The following is a 19,629-nucleotide window of genomic DNA, read 5'->3' on the forward strand; positions in this document are numbered from 1 at the left end:
GTTCCGCAATCCTATTTTTACTAGAACTGAAATAAAATTTCAATGTAAACATCTTGAAATCAAATTTCAGCAATACAAACTTTTACCACTAATTCACATGACAAAACTTCGAGTTTCCAAGTCAAATTCCAAACTTTTGAAAGATTTCCATTAAATGTAACCCTTCTGGCATCATTAAAAGCAGTCTCAGTTATAAAATGAAAGAACTGCTCAGGAATAATTGTGGGCAGTCCGACAGCCCTTGTTTCTTAATTCTCCTGGGACAATGACTGGGCAGTTTTGTGCCCAAGTTCATTTAACTGATGAGATGACACAAAACTGGCCAAGGATGGGTCCTTTTTTCAAATTTGTTTTGATGTTTGTGACATGGGGTGGGGCTTGGGGTGTAGCTCTTCTGGACAGTACAATTGTGCTTCATAATAATATATTGTACATCTTCAATATTTCTGCAGGCTTGGGCAGACCATCCAAGTTTTGGGAACCACCCATCCCTCCAAAAGCATGCCATGATCAACGGCTTTTGTAATCTTCATCTGCTGTCAAGCAAAACAAACTGGATCCTTGCGTTACTTGGCAGTATGGAATCCATAGCAGTGCTGGGTCTCTGGAATGCTGTTACAGTAACAAGAGAAGCCCCAATACATGGAGGGAAAGCCCATGTTGTGGATCTTCCCTATATAAGTGTGAACATATTCTGCTTTGTCCAGAACTTCCCATGCTACTCTGACAGCAGCAGAAGTAGCAGCAGCACTGTTGTAGCTATTATGCCAAAGTATCATAATAATTCAATCAAAAATACAGTTTCTGCTCCAAGGAAATCAGGTTGTTGTTTTTTGCTAGAAAAAAGTAATACACCACCCAAATATGTGAATGTATTTATTGCATACAAGATCAATAATTTGGTCTGAAAGTGGCCAAATTTTTGTAGGGTTTTTTTTTTGTTTGTTTGTTTTTTGCATAAGTAATGTACAGGAAAAGGAATATAACTGGAAGCAATGAGGAGAAGACAGCTGTGCACAGACTCACTGATTACCACATATTACAGCCTTCTCCAATTAAACAACTGCTTATTGTTATGGGATGCTTACCCCGAGAACACAATTTCCCCATTCAGAAGAGCTCCCCTATTCATTTCAATGGAGGGCTCAATTTGCATTTTTGAGTGCACATAGATCTGTCGACTGGTAAAAACTGCCTGTAAACATATATCCATTATTGTGTGAAGTAGAAACTTGTAGAAAGCAAGCCAATGTTCTCAGAAATTCTGTATCTAAGATTCTGTGTGAATTTCAGTGCACAGAATTGTAAAAGCTGAGCAGCCCTGATTGATTCTTCTTCAACTGTCTTTTCAAACCATTTGAGATGTGCTTTCAAATAAATGGTTAACTTATATCCTTAAATTCTCCACCAGTTAATTTCTCACTCTAGTTCTAAAAAAGTGAACTTCTTAAAAAAACACAACTCAAAATGTGAGCTAAAACAAAACTTTTTTTAAAAAAATCAATGATTTAAAACTAGGTTTATAATTTCCTATTTATTGGCATGAATGTTTTTCTAAACTTAAAAACCCTTCTGTAAGTTATCAATTTTTATGACAAAATTTCTCACAACACACAAATATTTACAACATATACATTTTTTCAGTCCTTTACACTGGATCTCAAAAGACAAACATTTTTATAGATCACCACAGAACAAAAGCTGTGACTTAGGTTTTTTCTTTTAAATTTCATAAAACTATCATAAGTTAAAGTGAATAGGTTTCTTTAAATTCCTTGTAGCATTTTACAAGTGCAACAGAAAACTATGAGGATCCAATTCGGATAGCTGCAGTTCATTGGATAAATGTTGCCTGTTGTAATCACATTGTTTCACAGCAAGTTCTTGAAAAAATAAGCACCAATCATTCTTGCAAAGAACAATTTTATCTAAAAGTATCGAAAAAGTGTTAAATACAAGGTGTTTTAATTTACATAACAAGAAATAAATACACCATATCCAAACTTGGTATTCTGCATACTGCTACCTTTGTACATATAATGTACTAAAAGTCAGCAAACTGTCAACACCTTTTTTTTTTTAAAGAAATCAATTTGACTTCAAACCAACGGTTTGCTACTATAACAAAGGCCACAAACAGTACGTCTGGGGACAGCATACAGTGTTAAAACTGACAAACTCCAAGGGGGAAAACATCTAGCAAATAAACTGAAAAGCTTTAGTTCATTGCTGGTGATATTAACATACTAGAAAACCTTAAATAGGCTGCTACTATGATTTTTTTTTAAGATTGTTTAGTCAGATGTAAGAGCAAAATAATGCTCTCACGGATTAAAAATAATTGTGAAGCCACATTATTGTGATTTAATTAACCTGCATGGAAACATTTGATGGCATTTTTGTAATTTTGCTTGAGCCTTTATTTTACAATAGAGCATTTTTCTAACTTAGAATTGCACATAAGAAGGCTATTAAAAAGTACAATAAAAATCTGCACAAATGACTTAAGGAGTCAGTATGCTGTACACTTTCTACAATATTATGTTGATATAAGTGAATAAACAATAAAGAAGTGCTTCCACTAACATTTTCAGAAAGTTCATCAGTTGAGGAATAATTAATTGGAATTTTGTTTTTTAAAAAATGGACATCCTGTTCAGTTTAAGACCTGTAAGCTTATGCATTGAGCCTTAAAGACTGATCTTCTCGTCTCCTGGAAGAAATGTCAATATCTATTGAATCCTTGCCGACTATAAGCCTTAATCGCTTAGCTGGAGGCAGAGGAATAAAATCATCTTCAAAATCATCATCATACTCATCCTCTTCCTCCTCCTCTTCCTCTGCAGATGAAGAATCATCTACAGTTTCTTCTTCATATTGACTATAATCATCCACTTCCATTCGTGACTCTAACAGAGAAAGAGTATCACTACAACATACCCCGTTCTCATGGAGGTCATCAGAATATGTTCCCCTGTTTTCTTCTTCTCGCTTTAGCTGTATTTTTAATTTTGTTGAACTACTACTTGATCCTGAGTTAAACCCATTATTAAGCTTTGCTACATATAGATTATTATCTTTTTCATGGTCTTTACTAAGTTTGATGCTTATTTTTGAAGAACTCATGCCATCATCTTCTTGGTCGTTTGTCTTGCTGTTGCTATCATGCCGCCTCCGAAGGGTCAGTTTGGGAATCCCAGAGCTGTTTTCAAGGATTAGTTGTGCATCATACCTTGTGATTCGCCTTTTCTTTTTGCTTTTTGCAGTTCTAAAACGGTCCTTTACTTTGAAAGTGTCCGAAGTCACAATGGAGCAGCCACCGGAGGAAGGGATGCAGTCTTTATAGCCAACGGCTGAATCCACAACATTGTTCATCTCTCCTAGGTCAGAACGTGAACTGATCAAATCTGGCACTTTGTCCTTGCCAGACAAGTTGTGTGCAGGATCAGTTTCCTCCGTTTTCAAAGATGGCTTCACCAGTCTGCCTTGTCGGGATTTCTTTTTGGCCACAACCCTGTCACTCTTCTGACACCTACCCTCCCGCTTGTGTGATGTCCCATGAGCCTGCTCACTCTCGTGCATCACAAGAGACTGCTCCTCCAAGCTATCGGTTCTCACGCCAGTCAAATGGTTTTTATAGCTATTCAGCATATTTGGTTCAAGCTTTAAGTCAGAGGTCTCCTTCAGATTCATTCGTGTTCTCATCGACCTCCTTGTTATATACGTACAGGGTGATATCTCCCCAGGTTCATGAGCACCTTTCACTGAATTTAGTTTATATTCTCGTGCTGCATGCCTCGTTAAGCAGCCCCCAGAGACGGCAACTTTTACTGGTCCCTCTGTGTCTTTTTCTTTCTTAATGGGCAAGTTTTTATACAAGACGATTTTAGGCTCTTTCAGAACCAAGTTTCCCATTTCGAGTTTTCGAGATGCATGTTTCTGCTCTGGCCTTTTGCACTGGTTTCGTAATTTTATCTTTGAAAGTAAAGGCTTTGCAGGCTTTTTCAATCTCTTTGGTACCCTGGAATTATTTAGATGAGTTAGTCTGGATGAGGTAGAATTTGATGATGCTGGAATTCTTGAAATAGACTGCCTTGTTAATGTTCTACTCTTACTGCTCTTTTTTACACCAATAGATTTGCGGTTAGCTGAAAGAGTAAACAGAATAAAGTTAGATTTTCTTTCAAAGTTATTTCTCACGCCTGATTGCTAGCATGTAGTAATAACATTTCCTCTGAATCTAAACAGGGGCTCTATTATATGTACATACAGCACACAGTGTTGAAGTTTAGCTAAATCAAAAACTGTCCACAGAAAGTCACTGAATACTGCCTATGCAGACCTTTGAAAATATGGTTAAAATATTAATGAATAGTGATTAAAAATCACTAGCAAATCTATCCAGGAGAGTATAAGACATATGTCTGCTATTCCTAAGCCACATTTGTAATTTTGGCTCCTAACCCAAGTTATTCACCAATAATTTACATTGGTATAACCCTATTAACTATAAAAAGTACTGTACCAGTAATCACAAACTAACTGCATGCAATCTGTTCAGTTCTCCTTAAGCACTGAAAAGAGAGAGCCATAAGAATTCCCGTTTTACTATGCACTTATTTCTTTTTAATGGACTAGAATTACTTTGAGATACCACATTGTCTGTGTTCTGCCTGTGGATAAAATACAAGATCTGTCTGCTCATGGATATTTTTTTTTTTTTAAAAAAAGAACAAGTTTCTGGGCTTATCTACACTCATCGTGTTTCATTATTAGGATGCCTGTAATTTCATACCGGAAAAAGCTATCCTTATGTCTTTCTTGTGTCTAAGGCTCCAAGAATTCTGTCCACTTCTCAGTTGTCAACATTGATTTAGCAGAGGGTTAGCAAACATGATGTCCATTAAATGTTATTGGACTACAACTCCCACCATCCTAGAGCACTGGCCACACTGATGGGAATTGTAGTCCAAGAAAAACTAGAAAGTACCACGTTGGTTATCCCTGATTTATCATGACAGCAACCGTTTCATGGCTCTGAACAAATTTAAATTTCTGACCCTCTATGATTCACATATTATGATGATTTATTGCCAGACAATGAAAACAAACTGAATGGTTATTTAAGTGACAGGCAAAGAGTATAATTAGAAATACTACCAAAATAGCTGACATTTGTAAGGATAAATGTTTTTTTCCTACTCAACTTGCTAACTTAACACCAAGTCAAAAACTGCTCTGTAATTTTTAATGTTTATTTATAACTGATAATTATAACGATAGGGAAAACCCTTTTAGTACAAACTGTTAGTCATTTTATTACATTTTGAGGCACTGATTATATATATCCTGGAACCCTCCGCTCTAAGTACTCACATAAATTTTCAGAGGTCTAACAGCACGTTATACTTCTGAACAGAATCTACCCCCCAACCCTTGACTTCTGAATGAAAAAAGTTCTAATGAAAAGCCCAAATTGTGTCTTCTTATAGGACAACAAGCATAGAAAAAAGACCTTCAAAAAGTTAGCTCCCCTTGCTTACTTGCATGAGCTTTTTCCTGAGTGGTATCTGCATCAGTGTTAGAGCTGACAGACTGGCTGTCTGAATTTTTGCTGCTGTCACCCAACTTTTTAAGCCTGTTTAAACGTTTATCTGTTTCTCTGAGTCCATATTTGCTATTGATTACCGGAGCAGGAGCAGGCAGTCCCACTCTTGATTTAAAAGCACCAGTTCCACGTCTAGAAAAGAGAATAGAACATGTGAATAGCTTCAGCATAGCAATAATAAAAAATGATATCTGATGAAACAGTATTCTGAATCCCATGTCAATACCACATATTTAGACAAATCTGAGCTCATGCAAACATTTCAACATTGTCAGCATTCCACTTACAATTTTGAAGGAATTACTTGAAGTAAAAATTACAGGAAAGGATTCTTCATACTTTTCTGAAATTATTTCCCCTTTCTTTAAACATATAAATCTCAAGTGAATACACTATATCTATCAACACCTGCTAAATATGAAATTGGAACCAATGCTTGTCCTTGATGTGAATCTGCAACTAGTGTAACAATGTTTGCATGAACAATCTAGTTACACCTTGATGAGACCACCTGGAAACCGTATGTACCTGAAGATTCTTGTATGAAATTAAATAAAAGGAGCTGTTTCATGTTAGCTCCTTTCCCTAGATCTCAGTATCACCCCTCATTATAGGAGAATACTCTTTCATCCTACTTGTGTTTCTATAAATGAATGTAGTGTGGACACTAGGAAATGTGTACATTTGCATGCCAGAGGTAAAGAAAAACATTTCCAAAAAATAAAAAAAAAATCCAAAACAACAGGCTTTTTTTTAGCTTCCATTTCAAAGTAAGTATCTATAGAGGACAATAATGACATAGTATCAGGAAACATAATCAAAATTACTTTTCATATGAAAAAGAGGTTTCTGCTCTTTGTGCATGAAGGTATGCACATCCTTGGGGAAGCGAATGCATAAAGGAAAACAAATTTTCTAAACTCTGGATGATGGCGTTGAGTAGGAAAATTCGTACCTTCATTTTTTTAAAAGCAACATGGCTTCTTAACAACACCTTGAACATATACTGAACAATTCAAGCAAATTTTAATACCATCTTCTTTATTTCCAAGTTCTGGATGATAATGTTGAGTAGGAAAATTCATACCTTTATTTTACTATGAGCAACTTTACAAAATACAGAAATGCCGGCTTCTCTGTGAAGTTTCCTTTTACCCAGGATCCACAATTTGATTTTTTGACCATATGCATATACATGCATTACTATCTTCTGTCTAATAGTGTGGGATGTGCCTACTACCAGTCCTTTGTTCATTATCTGTGGTCCTAATCTCTCAGCTGTATGTAGTGATACCAAGTGATGGTGCTAGAATGCGCCTGGGTAGGCAGGTAGCAGAGAGTTATGAAGATGCTGTCCCAGTATCAGTGATGGTGGGCAAGGAAAGGTATAGCTGGAGTGGAAAGGCTGTTCATCTGTGGCAGAGGCCTAGATGTTTGGTCCCTGATCCCCATTTTAGCCCTCCTACTCCTCTAGAAGCTACTGGCAGTTTATCCATTGAGCCCACTGATCTGGTGGGGCAGTTACTGAATTCCAGGTCAGTCCATAGGAAGACCATGTTCATTCATTACCTGATCATGTATGAAGGGGCTGTTTTGGCAAATATTACCAAGACCTGGCTGGGTGAGCGAGGTGCGTCTGACCTGTCTAAGCTGTGCCCATTTGGGTACCCTGTACAGAACCAGGCTAGACTCCTTTACCAGAAAACCTCTTTATCTTGGGATGGACTTAGAGGGTCTGGGCCCTGGTGTTGGGCCAGAGAGCTCAACTGGGGTTGCTGCTGGTTTACTGGCCACTCTATTGCCCAGTAGTCCTTTCAGTGCCGACTTAAAACAATTTGTTCAGGTGACAAGACATGTAGATGTTCACATGTTTACTGTCCTTTACTGTTAAATTACTACAATCAAGCGGTATACAAATGTTGTTAGGCTTCCAAGCTTTCCAGTACTATGTGCACATCGTCAAACACAGCTCTCACATTTCACGAAAGATAGTATGATACACACAGTGGCACTTCCTGCAACATGTGAAGTGGCCCCAGAGAAACAACAGTTTATGTAGCTCAGAGCAAAAATTGTAGAGGAAGCACACTGGGGCATATTTTTTTTCCTAAATTGCAGTTTCCTCTCTTAATGTGTGGTAGTGATGAAGATAAAGAAAGAAAAGGCAACTACAGCTAAATCATCATAGTGAAAATAGTGTGACATCAGAATCAAAATTTTCAAGCAGCAGTGGTGGGTTTTTTGGGATTTTTTTTTACTTTAACTGAACCAAGGGATCTTAAACTACCTCTGCAACTAAAGTCCAGCTCCAAAGGCCTTCTGGTGGTTCCATCACTGCAAGATGTGAAGTTACAAGGATCCAGGCAGAGGGCCTTCTTGATAGTGGTGCCCGTCCTATGGAATGCCATCCCATCAGGTGTCAAGGAGATAAACAACTATGTGTGAAGGCTTTATGGAAGCTTTTAATGTGTGATGTCTCATTGTGTTTTTATATTTTGTTGGAAGCCGTCCAGAATGGCTGGGGCAACCCAGTCAGATGAGCGGGGTACAAATAATAAAATTATTAGTATTAAGTTGAAAAATGGTACAGTGTAACTTATTTATTTAATGGGCACACATTATAGAATAATAAGGAATTGGGTAAAACAAGAGCATTGCTCAAGTATGATTTAATTTAATGTGTGAGGCATGCAAAGATTCAAATAACTGTACACTGGAGGGGGCAAAGTTTCAATTCTATGCAAATTGAATACTACATTGCATGGAAAATCTGGAGAGCTGTGAAGCTTGTTTGCAAATGAGGTTTCCAAAGCTGTCTGTGCAACATGGCATTGGGATCAGCTCTTCTATGTTAAAAGTAAAAATTCCAGAATTAACAGAAGCTCTTGATGCGAGCTTGAACAGCTCTTTTGATCCCAAGCATGATCACTCTTGGGTTGATTTTCAAGAACCTGGCTGACACAGCATGCAAATTTGCCTTTAGAGTAGGAACTGGGAGCCATGGCAGAGAAGGAGATAGGAATTATACAGAAAGAGTTCTGGAGCTACTTCCCACACTTAATTCTACATGTCTACTGTGGTAGTGGGAGAGAGGGGAGAAGATGGGCAATCTACGAAGTTACCATTCTTTTCTAGTGTTTTGGCACTGATGAAATACCTCACTCATGGCAATTCTTCAAGCACAGAGTGTGCTTGAATTTCAAGCAACAATTCAAATGCCAGCTACTCACAGCAGTCCAGTTTTCACAAATTTTCTTTTCAGTCCTTCTTTGGAGGACATCAGAGAAGGGCTCACAGATGGATTCAACAAGAATGCATGAGATATCAATGTACCTCTTATGGAGGGGGAATTACTTTTGGATGCTGAAGTCAAGTTCTTGCAAGACTAGCTGACACACGCACAGATCAACAACGCAGGTGTACAGTGCAACTGCACTGTATCTCAGTTCACTGTTTACATGACTAGAACATACCTTTCACATGTGTAGCATTCACAGAATTCATTATTTTCTCCAAAAAACCCATCCCCGTAGTAACAAGAAATTTCTTCTCCAGGTTCAATATCGCGCAGAGCTTTCACACATGCTGTATCCCGGCCAGTTGACACAAACTATGAAGGGCAATAAGGGACATGTAGCATTACTCAGTTAATCAAAAATAATTTTAAAACATCCATATATTTAAAAAGCTAGTTTGGAGGATTTTAAAACCCTGACCACATACCTTACAGTTGGGTCTGCAGTCTGAAAAAAGGACAAAAGAAAATCAATTAACTGCTGATTAAGACCTGGAACATGAATAGTTACAAATATCTAAAGTAAGGTTTCATACTAATTTACTTATGGTAATACTCAACTGAACAATTAGGTGTATCACTAAGTAAGAAAAATATTGCACATTTTAAAAGGACATTAAAGGTAATCTAGATCATTCTAATAAAACACAGGAGAGAAATGTACTCCAAATCAAGAAAAAATTAAAAGTAGTCCTGAATATAACAATTAATCCCACTGTATTTTTTTTTACTTACCATGATTGATGAATGCAGCTGGACCAAGCCACAGTTGAGCACAATTCTTCCGTGTTGAGTACATGACGCTGAAGTCATTCTCTCCATGTCTGAGCAGCATGTTCTCTTCTAATTCAGAGAGTTCAGCAATACAACCCACCAATAACTCTATTTTGTCATTTCGTTTCCTAACAAATGAAGGAAGAAACTCTTTCGTTAACAGAACAAACAATAAATCTTATTAATGCAGTCTTTCTCCAGCATAAAAATATTTTAAAGGGATGAAATATAGTTGCATTCTGTACATTTGTTTGTTCACTTGTCCCCCTGGCTAGGCAAGGAAATCTTTTTTGATAACTTCTTATTAAAAAGTCAGGAGACTGTACATGGTATCTCTGAAGTGAAACAATTCCAACTGCAGTCATACCTCTTGTTGCATTTGCTTCACGTTGTGGCTTTTCGGGTTGCAAACATGGCAAACCCGGAAGTGTATACTTCCAGGTTTCGCCGTGCGCACGCAGAAGCGTTCTGCGTGCTTTGCACATGCGCAGAAGTGCTCTATCATGCTCCGTGCTTGCACAGGAGTGCCGCTCTAGTTGCAGACTTTTCAGGATGCGAATGGCACCCCGGAACGGATCATGTCCACAACTAGAGGTACCACTGTAACCAGCAATTCACTGCACTTCTAGTACATGTCATTTCCAACAGTAATTCAGCTTCCTACAATCCCCAGAGAATGCTCCCCATCTGACCACACTGTGGTAAAAAAACTAATGTATCATAGCAGAGCAGGTAAAGTTGGTCCAACTGGGCACTGGAATATGCTTCCAAAACGTGGGTGGATGCATGCTTGATGGGGTGGGATCACTCAAAGAAATAAAAAAAGTAGCACTGAAGAAGAGATAGCAGATCTGAGGAACAATGGCTGCAAGCAAACATTAAAAACTGTGGGGGGGGGATAGAAAGCAAGTCCCCCACGTTCTCCCCCATCAGCAAGTTTCATATCAGAAGTTGAACATCACAAGAACTTGGTGTAGCACTAATATTATTGCAATACTTGCCACTCTTTTGTTGCAACTATTTTGGCTCCATTTTGCTCTGATGAATACCGATTGCATGGCAATATTTCAAATCCACTGTCAGTTGCAAACATTCGTAAATAAATAAATACCTGCAGGGGGGGAAAGAAAAGAAATTATCCAGAACAGCTGCATTACTTGATGTGAATCAGTTGTTCCACATCTGGCAACTTGATTTCAAATGAGATTAGACAAGCACCAGAAGTTTTAAAATGGACCTTAAAAATACACTTATTCTGTGTTGCAGTTATGGAACAATTTTTACTGGGTTGCAGAGATAGAGTTGCTGCTTCTGTTATGTTATACAGTGGTACCTCAGTTTATGAACTTAATCCGTTCTGGAAGTCTGCTCTTAAACCGAAACTGTTCTTAAACCGAGGCGCCCTTTCCCTAATGAGGCCTGCCGCTGCCCTTCCACCATTCGGATTCCATTCTTAGACTGAGGTAAAGTTCGTAAACCAGGACACTACTTCCGGTTTTGCGGAGTTCATAAACCGAATAGTTCGTGAACAGGGCTGTTCTTAAACCGAGGTACCACTGTATTGTTGTTTGATGAGTGTACAACAGGCACCCCCAAACTTGGCCCTCCAGATGCTTTGGGACTACAATTCCCACCATCCCTGACCACTGGTCCTGTTAGCTAGGGATGATGGGAGTTGTAGTCCCAAAACATCTGGAGGGCCGAGTTTTGGGATGCCTGGTGTACAAGCTTATTATTTTTATGTGGCCAATCCTCTCTCACAAACTCACTTCACATCACTTTACACTGAAGAAAAATACAGGCTAAATATGGATTTCATAAAACAACCCCTTTAACATTGTCCTTAAATTGACTCAGTTGGCTAAAGAATGGTGCTGATAATGCCAACATTGCAAGTTTGATCCCCATATGGGACAGCTGCCTATTCTTGCATTGCAGGGTTTGGACTGAATGACCCTCAGGGACCCTTCCAACTCTACGGTTTTATGAAAAGTGCTGTCCTTCACTCTTATGCTGAGAAAGGGAGGATGGAAAGTATCTTCGTAATTGAAGAGTTTGGCCTTCATTCTTGAATATCCTAGCCCAAGATATCCGAAGCTGGTTTAGTCTAGACATCAAGTACTGTATAACAATGAACTCTCCAGAGATCTATGGCTTGGAACTCAAATTCTATGCTTCCAAAAATAAAAAAATAAAAAAATAAAAATAAGCTTCAATACAATACATTGAGTACTAGGTCTTATCTTTCTAAAGTACTTTCAGAGTTCCTCATTTCCCCCCTCAATTCAGTCTCCAGGCCTTTTAGTGGAAAACTTATCACCACCTCACTACAATACTTATAAATTTAGGGTGGCATTCAACTAGTTTTACTCACTGCAGATCCACTGAAATTAATGGGCTCACGTTCATTAATTTCAATGTGTACACTCTGAGTAAAACCTACATAAATACCACACTTTACTGACAAGGCAAAGTTGTAGCCTGATTATTTTAATGCATCAATTCAATGTCATATATACCTTCAGTTGGGGGCAGTGCAGACATAATCCCAGTAAACACTTAATCATGGTTAAACAATCGGCAGTGTTCAATCTGCACCTATCTGTAACTATGGAGGGCATTTACTAAATAATAAATTATTTCCTATTATTCCTTCTGAACAGTCTTTTCGACTGCATCTTTCTCCCATCGTTGGGCAAAAGATTCCTCCATTGCAGGGGGTTGGACTAGATGGCCCTCATGGTCCCTTCACACTAGTGGTGTACCTACAGACCATTATAGCTTCGACCATGTTGGCCAGTTAAGTATGGAAAACAGTCTCCATAAATTTCCATTAAATTAATTTCTATCAATTTGATATTTTTTTAAAAAAATCCAAAGCAGTATTTGCTGAAGCTAAAAGCAAGGGTAGACAACACAAGCAGTTTCAGTTGAGTAACATTCACAACACGTTGTAAACCAAACACTAACTTGGACTTGGATTAAGTATAAATATACCTACATGTTCCTTGAACAATCTTTCCTGCATTTTGTTCTTGTTAAGAAAATAGTGCCGGGCCCAGTCACCTGATGTCAAGGACTTGAAGGCTTTTTCCAAGTGCTCATCTTTTTTAAAACGCTCAATCACCTCTTTCAGTTCCTCCTGCCTTCCTTTTATTGGTCGAAATCTAAAAAGCAAGATATTAATCATGTTTCGCTTACTTACTTTATATATGTCTAGAGCAATCACTGAGAGAGGGCCATAAATGAAAATGAACATTGCCATCAGCAGGCTCTACACAACTCTTGAGTATTAAAGGAAATAAATGTAACAGAAACACAGCTATTAGATTCCTTATTTACAGAGCTGTGGAGATGTTTATTTGGAATGTTGTATTCTAAGCAGCATACCTGGCAGCTGTTAACAGTTGGAAGTGTCCCATTAATGGGAATGACAAGAGTCTTTTCCTCTGAGGCACCTGCACTCATGTAGGAAGCCAGCTGTGCAGATGTAACATAGAGAACTTCGGTTATGGGGCGGCACAGAAATACCAAAATAAATAAATAAACAAACAAACAAAACAAAACAAAACAAAACCAGTGCCAATTCTTGTCAGTCATGTTGTCTTGCAGCAGAGCAGTCTAGACTGACATATCCCACACATCTGGGTTACAGGGATTAGCAGCACTGAAACAACACTCTTCACCCTCAAAATTAGAGCCATTGGCACCAACCCTTAAAGATGCTTAACACACAACACAGCTCTAAGTATTGAGTGGTGCTTCATTCCATGTAACATTGTTTAAGAAATTACATTTCCAAGCAAGCAAAGCTGTAAACTGGGCATGGCCCCGATCTGTGTACAGATTGTTGTAAATTTGTATGGCATCATCCCCACAATCTATGACCACCTCAGGTATAATCTTAGAATGCAGACATAGCATTGCAGACCAATAGCCAAAAATGGTTACAAGCAAGCAGGCACTCTGTCTCCCTCTTGACACCAGCAGTGGAATTCAAAAATCTTGTGCAACTGATTTGGTATTCTAGGCACAAATTCAAAACAATGGCCACATTTCTAAGGTATGTAGTCTGCCACAGGAAGATTCCAAAACTCTTGCCCTCATTCCTTAGAAAAGTTATTTCTTCTAGTGAAAATCAGACAGTTTTACTAACACAAGCAAAGAATAAACTGGATGAGTTCCTCAAGGACTACATTATTCAACAGTCTCAGGAATTACTTTGAGAGAGGAAAAGGAATGTATTGCTGAAATTTGTGCACACCAAGAAGTTAGGAAGTGCTGATCTTGGTCAGGATATGGCCCTATGAGATGACGCTAAAGGTAAATGCAGTCAATGAACACATTGGGGTGTAGTGTTTCCAGTAAGCGTAGGGAAACATCAGTACCCTTGGACAAGACACTGGGGAAGCCACATCTGGAATGCTGGAATGTTGTTTAAAAATATCATCCTGTGTTGCTGTTGACTTTCAGATGTAAAGATGAATCACAAGAACAGCTATGGGAATGGGGATTTTATCTTTACAATTAAAGAACCTGGCCTGCTTAGGAGATCAGTGCTGGGGAAGTTTGAAAGAGACTTTCAAATATTTAACAGCAGTAACCATTGGCCATGTTGTCAGGTATAAAAGTTATTGTCCTCCAAAATGTCTGGAGGGCATCAGGTTGAGGAAAGCTAAAACAGAAGGTTAAGAAGAGTTTGGCTACAATAAATTATTACAAACTGGAACCTTAAGATTTCAGGTGGTAACAGGCAGGCATTGTCATTACAAATACAAATTTCTAAAATTGCAACCATTAGAATAAAGGACTTACCTGGGTTCAAAAACTAGCAGTGTAAATCTATTAATATCTTGCAGTTTTATAGTCTAGTTTCCCTGTGTGAGCTACTGGGGTCAAGAAGCCACCCGACCCAACATTTCTGTCAGAAGCATTAAGGCTGCAATCCTGAACACTTTCTACAGAGCAAGTCCATGGAGCTCAATGTGATTTCCAAGTAAACATGCATAGGATCGCACTGCACAACTGCTAAACAAAATCATTTTCAATATACTCTTGAAGTCCCCCCCCCCTTTGTCCTTTCCTTTTGTCATAGGCCATAGAAAAAAGTGTAAGTTCAAAATTTTCAAGTGTACAGAATACTTTCATCAATCCTAGCCAAAAATCAAATATAACTACTATGTATTGAGAACAAATGCTTGCTTTTAGAAGCACATATCCCAAGACACAGAGTGACTTTAGATGTGGGTATGAAACCTTAAATATTTTCTAGTCTGGTGACAACAAATGTTAGTATCAATTTTATTTGGGCTGAAAAACAAGTCAAAAGAGAGGAAGTGAAACTGTGTTCTAAACATTTTAAAGATATTTTATCAATGTCTGCTTTCAATTAAATGTTTGTATGTAGGACAGTTTGCATTTAATAATTCTTTCATTTTTATAATTCCTAACATATTCTTAAATATCTCTTGCAAACCCTCATTTGCAAATGAGTGTTTCTTACTTGAAAATATCATGGATTAAGTACTACTACTACTACTACTACTACTACTACTGCTACTAATTTATTATTTATACCCCGCCCATCTGGCTGGGTTTCCCCAGCCACTCTGGGCGGCTTCTAACTGAATATTAAAAACAATACAGAGAGTATGCAAAAGAACCCAATCTTGAACTAAAAAAAATATGTATTCACCATGGACAAATAGCAATATGCTTTTCAGCCACTTGGAATTCTATGGAGTGTGTCTATAAGACATTCACCCATGCTTGCAACTTGATAATAATAAAGTACAGGACTCCACTATTAATTGGCATCTTGAACCATACACCCAAGAGTATTTACTTCTTGCCAGTGCTGCTTCTAGATAGCTGTCCCTATACTAGTTATATCTGTCTAAAAGAGACTGGAAGCTGTGAACCAGCCAAAGCTGGAAATAGGCACCCCTAGTCACTGAGGTCACCTAGGCCACAAGTCACCAATTTGGATCCAGGAGTACTCCAAAGATCTTTACTTGGTATTAAGAAATTAACACAGGTGGCAGGGAATCCCTCCCAGGGAATTCCTTTCAAAGACTGGCTGCAACAACAACAAAAGCCCTCTCCCTGGTTTCCATCCATTTCACCTTAGATGATGACTTAGTCAGTCAGAAGCAATGGTGCAGGAGAAGGTCCAGCTCTGTGAATAGAGCTTGGAAATTGACTGGGAGCCAGTGAAACTGCTACAGTGCTGGTAAAAAACAACAGTGTCACAGCTCAGCCCCAGTTAGCAGTCAGGCAGCAGCATTCTGAACTAATTAAAGTATTTGAACTGTCTTCAATGGAAGTTATAGTTCATTACAGTAGTCCAACTCTCTGGTTACCAGAGAGGAGGAAGAGGAGGAGGAGGAGGAGGAGGAGGAGGAGGAGGAGGAGGAGGAGGAGGAGAATTTATTATTTATACCCCACCCATCTGCCTGTTTCCCCAGCCACTCCAGGTGGCTCCCAACAGAGCATTTTGTGCAGCTCTCTCCACAAACTACTGCAAGCAAAGTGAGTTCTAATATGGGAAACAAACAAAAACAAAGGAAGAGCTCTAACAATCAAAGATTCCCACAAGCAAAAATATTGGTTTCCACACTGAACAAATAAGGGATAGAAAATTATTGGGGCTCTAGCCTGCATATGCAGAGTTCTTGAGGTATTAAAAGGGAATAGCATTTTCCGACGTGCCCAAGGATTCAGGCTTTCTGGGAACTGATCTATAATGAACTGCAAAAGGTACTCAAGTACACTTTCCTTAAGAAACCAGAGGCCTTTCTTCTGGGCATAGTCGGCCAATTGGTGTTAAAGAAGGATAGAACTTTTTTTATGTATGCTACAACAGCAGCAAGAATACTCATCGCAAAGTACTGGAAGACACAAGACCTACCCACCGTGAAAGAGTGGCAGACGAAAGTGATTGACTATATGGGATTGGCAGAGATGACGAGCAGAATCCGAGACCAGGGAAGAGCAACGGCGGAAGAAGATTGGACAAAATTTAAAGACTATTTAAAGAAATACTCAAAAATTAGTGAATGCTAGATTGATGTTGAATGAGAAAAATAGGGGTTAACAGCGATAATGGTTAAGTTAAAGAAAATGAGTGTTACTATAATTAAGTTGAAAGTAAGGGAGGGATTTGTTAATTAATTAATTCGACACGAGAATGCAGAAAGGGGAGGTATGAGGAAGTCGGGAGAGTAAGGAATATGAAATTAAGAGTTTGAAATTATACATGTTGCATGTTTTCTATTGTCATGTTTTGTTTGTTATGATAAAAAGCTGTGGAAAATTTAATAAAAATTATTTATATATAAAAAAAGGGAATAGCATTTTCCCCAGCAAGGTACTCTGGTAAAACCGTCAAGATCACTTGTAGTAAACACTTATTCTCAAACTGATTATAGAAAAGTGGCACATTATTTAAAAAGAGTCATGGCTGACTCTGGGGTCACACTAGGTAACACTAGCTCAAACAGCATTGACTGGAAGCATAATCAGAAAGCAAGAATAAGCTTCTGGGCAGAACACAGAAATACTTAAGCATTTTCCAAACTCATCACAAAGAATTGATGGAGTGGGAAGAGAATTTATGACAAAGAACTTTTTTAAAAAAAACAACTAGGGATTTCAGGGGCCTATTCCTCTTGGACTGTCAAACTGTTGAAAACCAGCAGCTGAGGAATCGTGATGGACCTTCACAGTTGTATTTCAGAATTTATTGGGGTAGGTCTCAATTCAATAGCTCTCAGGACCCAAACAAGATGTTATCCAGTTCAAGTGTATTCCCCAGCTCCAACTGTAAACAGGAGCACCGATTTTCACACTGAATGAGTTATCCATCAATAATTACAAGCTACAAAGAACCATACCACGGGGGAAAGAAACCTGTGGTCCATGGGATGTTGCTGGGCTGTAACTCCAGTCATCCCTCACCACAGGCCCCACGGGCCTGAGGCCACTGCGAGATAGAGGCTGACAGTATCTCAAAGGCCACAGGTTCTCTAGCCTGCCATAGCAAGACGAGTCTAAGATGTCAGTCAAAGGAAAAAGATTATGCTGCCAGTGTAAAGAAACACTTACAAACTGACTCAATGTGTGCTGCTTCTACACAAATGTTCAGTCGGTAATTAAAGAGCAAGGCATCAAACCTAGCTCCCTAGGACTACTTTACTTTCATATCTCCAATACACATGATGACCTATGCCTCAAATTGTGAAGAAGTCAAAATGTATGTGTGGTTAGGCTAAGGACCAGCAAGTTGCTTTCTGCTGCAAAATTTGCCCTTATTTTAAAATAAAAGTGAAAGTTGAAAATGTAATATTCTGAAAATCTCATCTCTAATTCATCTTCTTCTTACTGCAGTGGTTAATCTATTCCGACTCTCTCATGACCACTGTGTCAGAAACCATTACTGAACTAAATATTTCAAAAACATCTCCAGCACAGGGATAGAGGAAGGAACTGAAGAAATTAATGAATATAGAGTGAATAAAGACTTCTTTTTTAAAAAAAACACAACAACAACAACCCTGTGATTGGATTTTTTTTTATAAACAGCTGAAATGTGTTCTTCAGAAATTCATTAATAATTTCATTTAGATGACAAGGTACACTGGCTCAGCTCACACAATCAAATCCTGGCTTAATAAGACAGGATACGCATGAGTTTCATAAACTTGCACACAACCCTTCTGCTCCAGCTTTGTTTCTCCCTTCACATGAGCAGTGAAACACATCAGGAAGATGCAGTGAACTGTAATTGAAAGTTGCCTTTCAAATTCTGGCCTGTCTGGAAGCCATTAACCGAAGTTCCCACATAACAAGAAACTATGGTTAACAACAGTGTTCTGCTTTGTTTCCTCGTTCGTGTGAAGTGGGAGCAAACAGGCTGCTTGCAAGTGTGAGCAGCTCATGTATATCCCAGCTTATTAAACCAGGAATTGATCAAGCAGATGTGGATTCTATGTTCAAAAGACATCACTTTGGACCATTTTTTTTGGAGAACATTATCTTTTTTTGTAGAACACTATCTTTAAGTAGGCTTATAGGTATTTTAAAGAGCAACCATTTTATGAATTAGAACATTTCCCCCACCAAGTCAACATGCAGGAAGATCCAGAATTGAAATATTTAAAGCAACATTCTTATGAAAAATAACCTCCTATGATTCTATGAGTTTCAACCAGAAATAAGTTCTCCTAATACCTGAAGCCACCACAATCTGACAGATTATTCAAACTCAATTTAAAGTGTGTCTAAGCAGAAAGATCTCATCTAATAAAGCCAGAGTAAAGACAGTTACACAGAAACAAATCTCCAAGTTTCTTAGAATCTCCTCCCCACAGGAATCTCAAAACTCTACAGTGGCCTGCTCTATATGCCACATTAAGCTATTGTTTAAAACAAACTGTGGTTTAATGTGAAAATGCATCTTACTGGCACATCCTACCCAAAGGTTCCTGGAGTGCTACCCCACTCCTGCCACATGACAGATAAAGTCAGTCAAAGTTTGGTTTATCATGCCATCCAAACCTGGACTCATATAAGATTTTTTGAAACAAGCCACAAGCAGTAACCTAAGCTTTCTTTGGTTTACAATTCACAGGATTACATTCAACCAAGTTGCTCTGTAACCAGAAGGACTTCTGCCTGCACAATGGGACTGGGTCTCCCCCCACCCAAGACAAATCTGTTTTGAGGAGTCGGTCTTGTTTCATCTGTGGTGCAGTTGCTGCAGAGCATTCCAGAAGCTTCTAAGCTGTGTACAGTATGAAATGTTAAGTTCAGCAAGATGCTTTAGAGGTTGGCTATTAAAAGTGTTATTTATTATGCTGAAGACTGAGCTTGGTGCCAGGATAGTAAACAGAAATGGAACCCACCTAACTAAAAATTATATTGTGGGCTCAATAGTATATAGAAAAACAAG

The 19,629-nt window shown here is 38.5% G+C and overlaps 1 protein-coding gene across 5 annotated transcripts in view; it reads right to left on the reverse strand.

Moving 5' to 3' along the window:
- Positions 1 to 863: 863 nt before the first annotated feature.
- Positions 864 to 19,629, reverse strand: part of KMT5B (lysine methyltransferase 5B) — a 35,011-nt gene continuing 16,245 nt past the window's right edge. For 4 of the 5 annotated variants that reach the window (XM_081854157.1, XM_081854156.1, XM_081854159.1 and 1 more), the window contains exons 4-10: positions 12,679 to 12,844; positions 10,679 to 10,788; positions 9,639 to 9,805; positions 9,332 to 9,351; positions 9,082 to 9,218; positions 5,544 to 5,740; positions 864 to 4,148 (exon numbers count right to left, since the gene is read on the reverse strand). In XM_081854157.1, coding sequence (XP_081710283.1) covers positions 2,677 to 4,148; positions 5,544 to 5,740; positions 9,082 to 9,218; positions 9,332 to 9,351; positions 9,639 to 9,805; positions 10,679 to 10,788; positions 12,679 to 12,844 — 2,269 coding nt within the window. In that variant the 3' untranslated portion in view covers positions 864 to 2,676. Of the gene's footprint in view, positions 4,149 to 5,543; positions 5,741 to 9,081; positions 9,219 to 9,331; positions 9,352 to 9,638; positions 9,806 to 10,678; positions 10,789 to 12,678; positions 12,845 to 13,067; positions 14,965 to 19,629 lie in introns of those variants that run through there. The other variant, XM_081854160.1, reaches the window with a different exon arrangement.

This window comes from Podarcis erhardii, assembly GCF_964252035.2.
Source record: "Podarcis erhardii genome assembly, chromosome: 1".
Classification (NCBI taxonomy): Eukaryota; Metazoa; Chordata; class Lepidosauria; order Squamata; family Lacertidae; genus Podarcis; species Podarcis erhardii.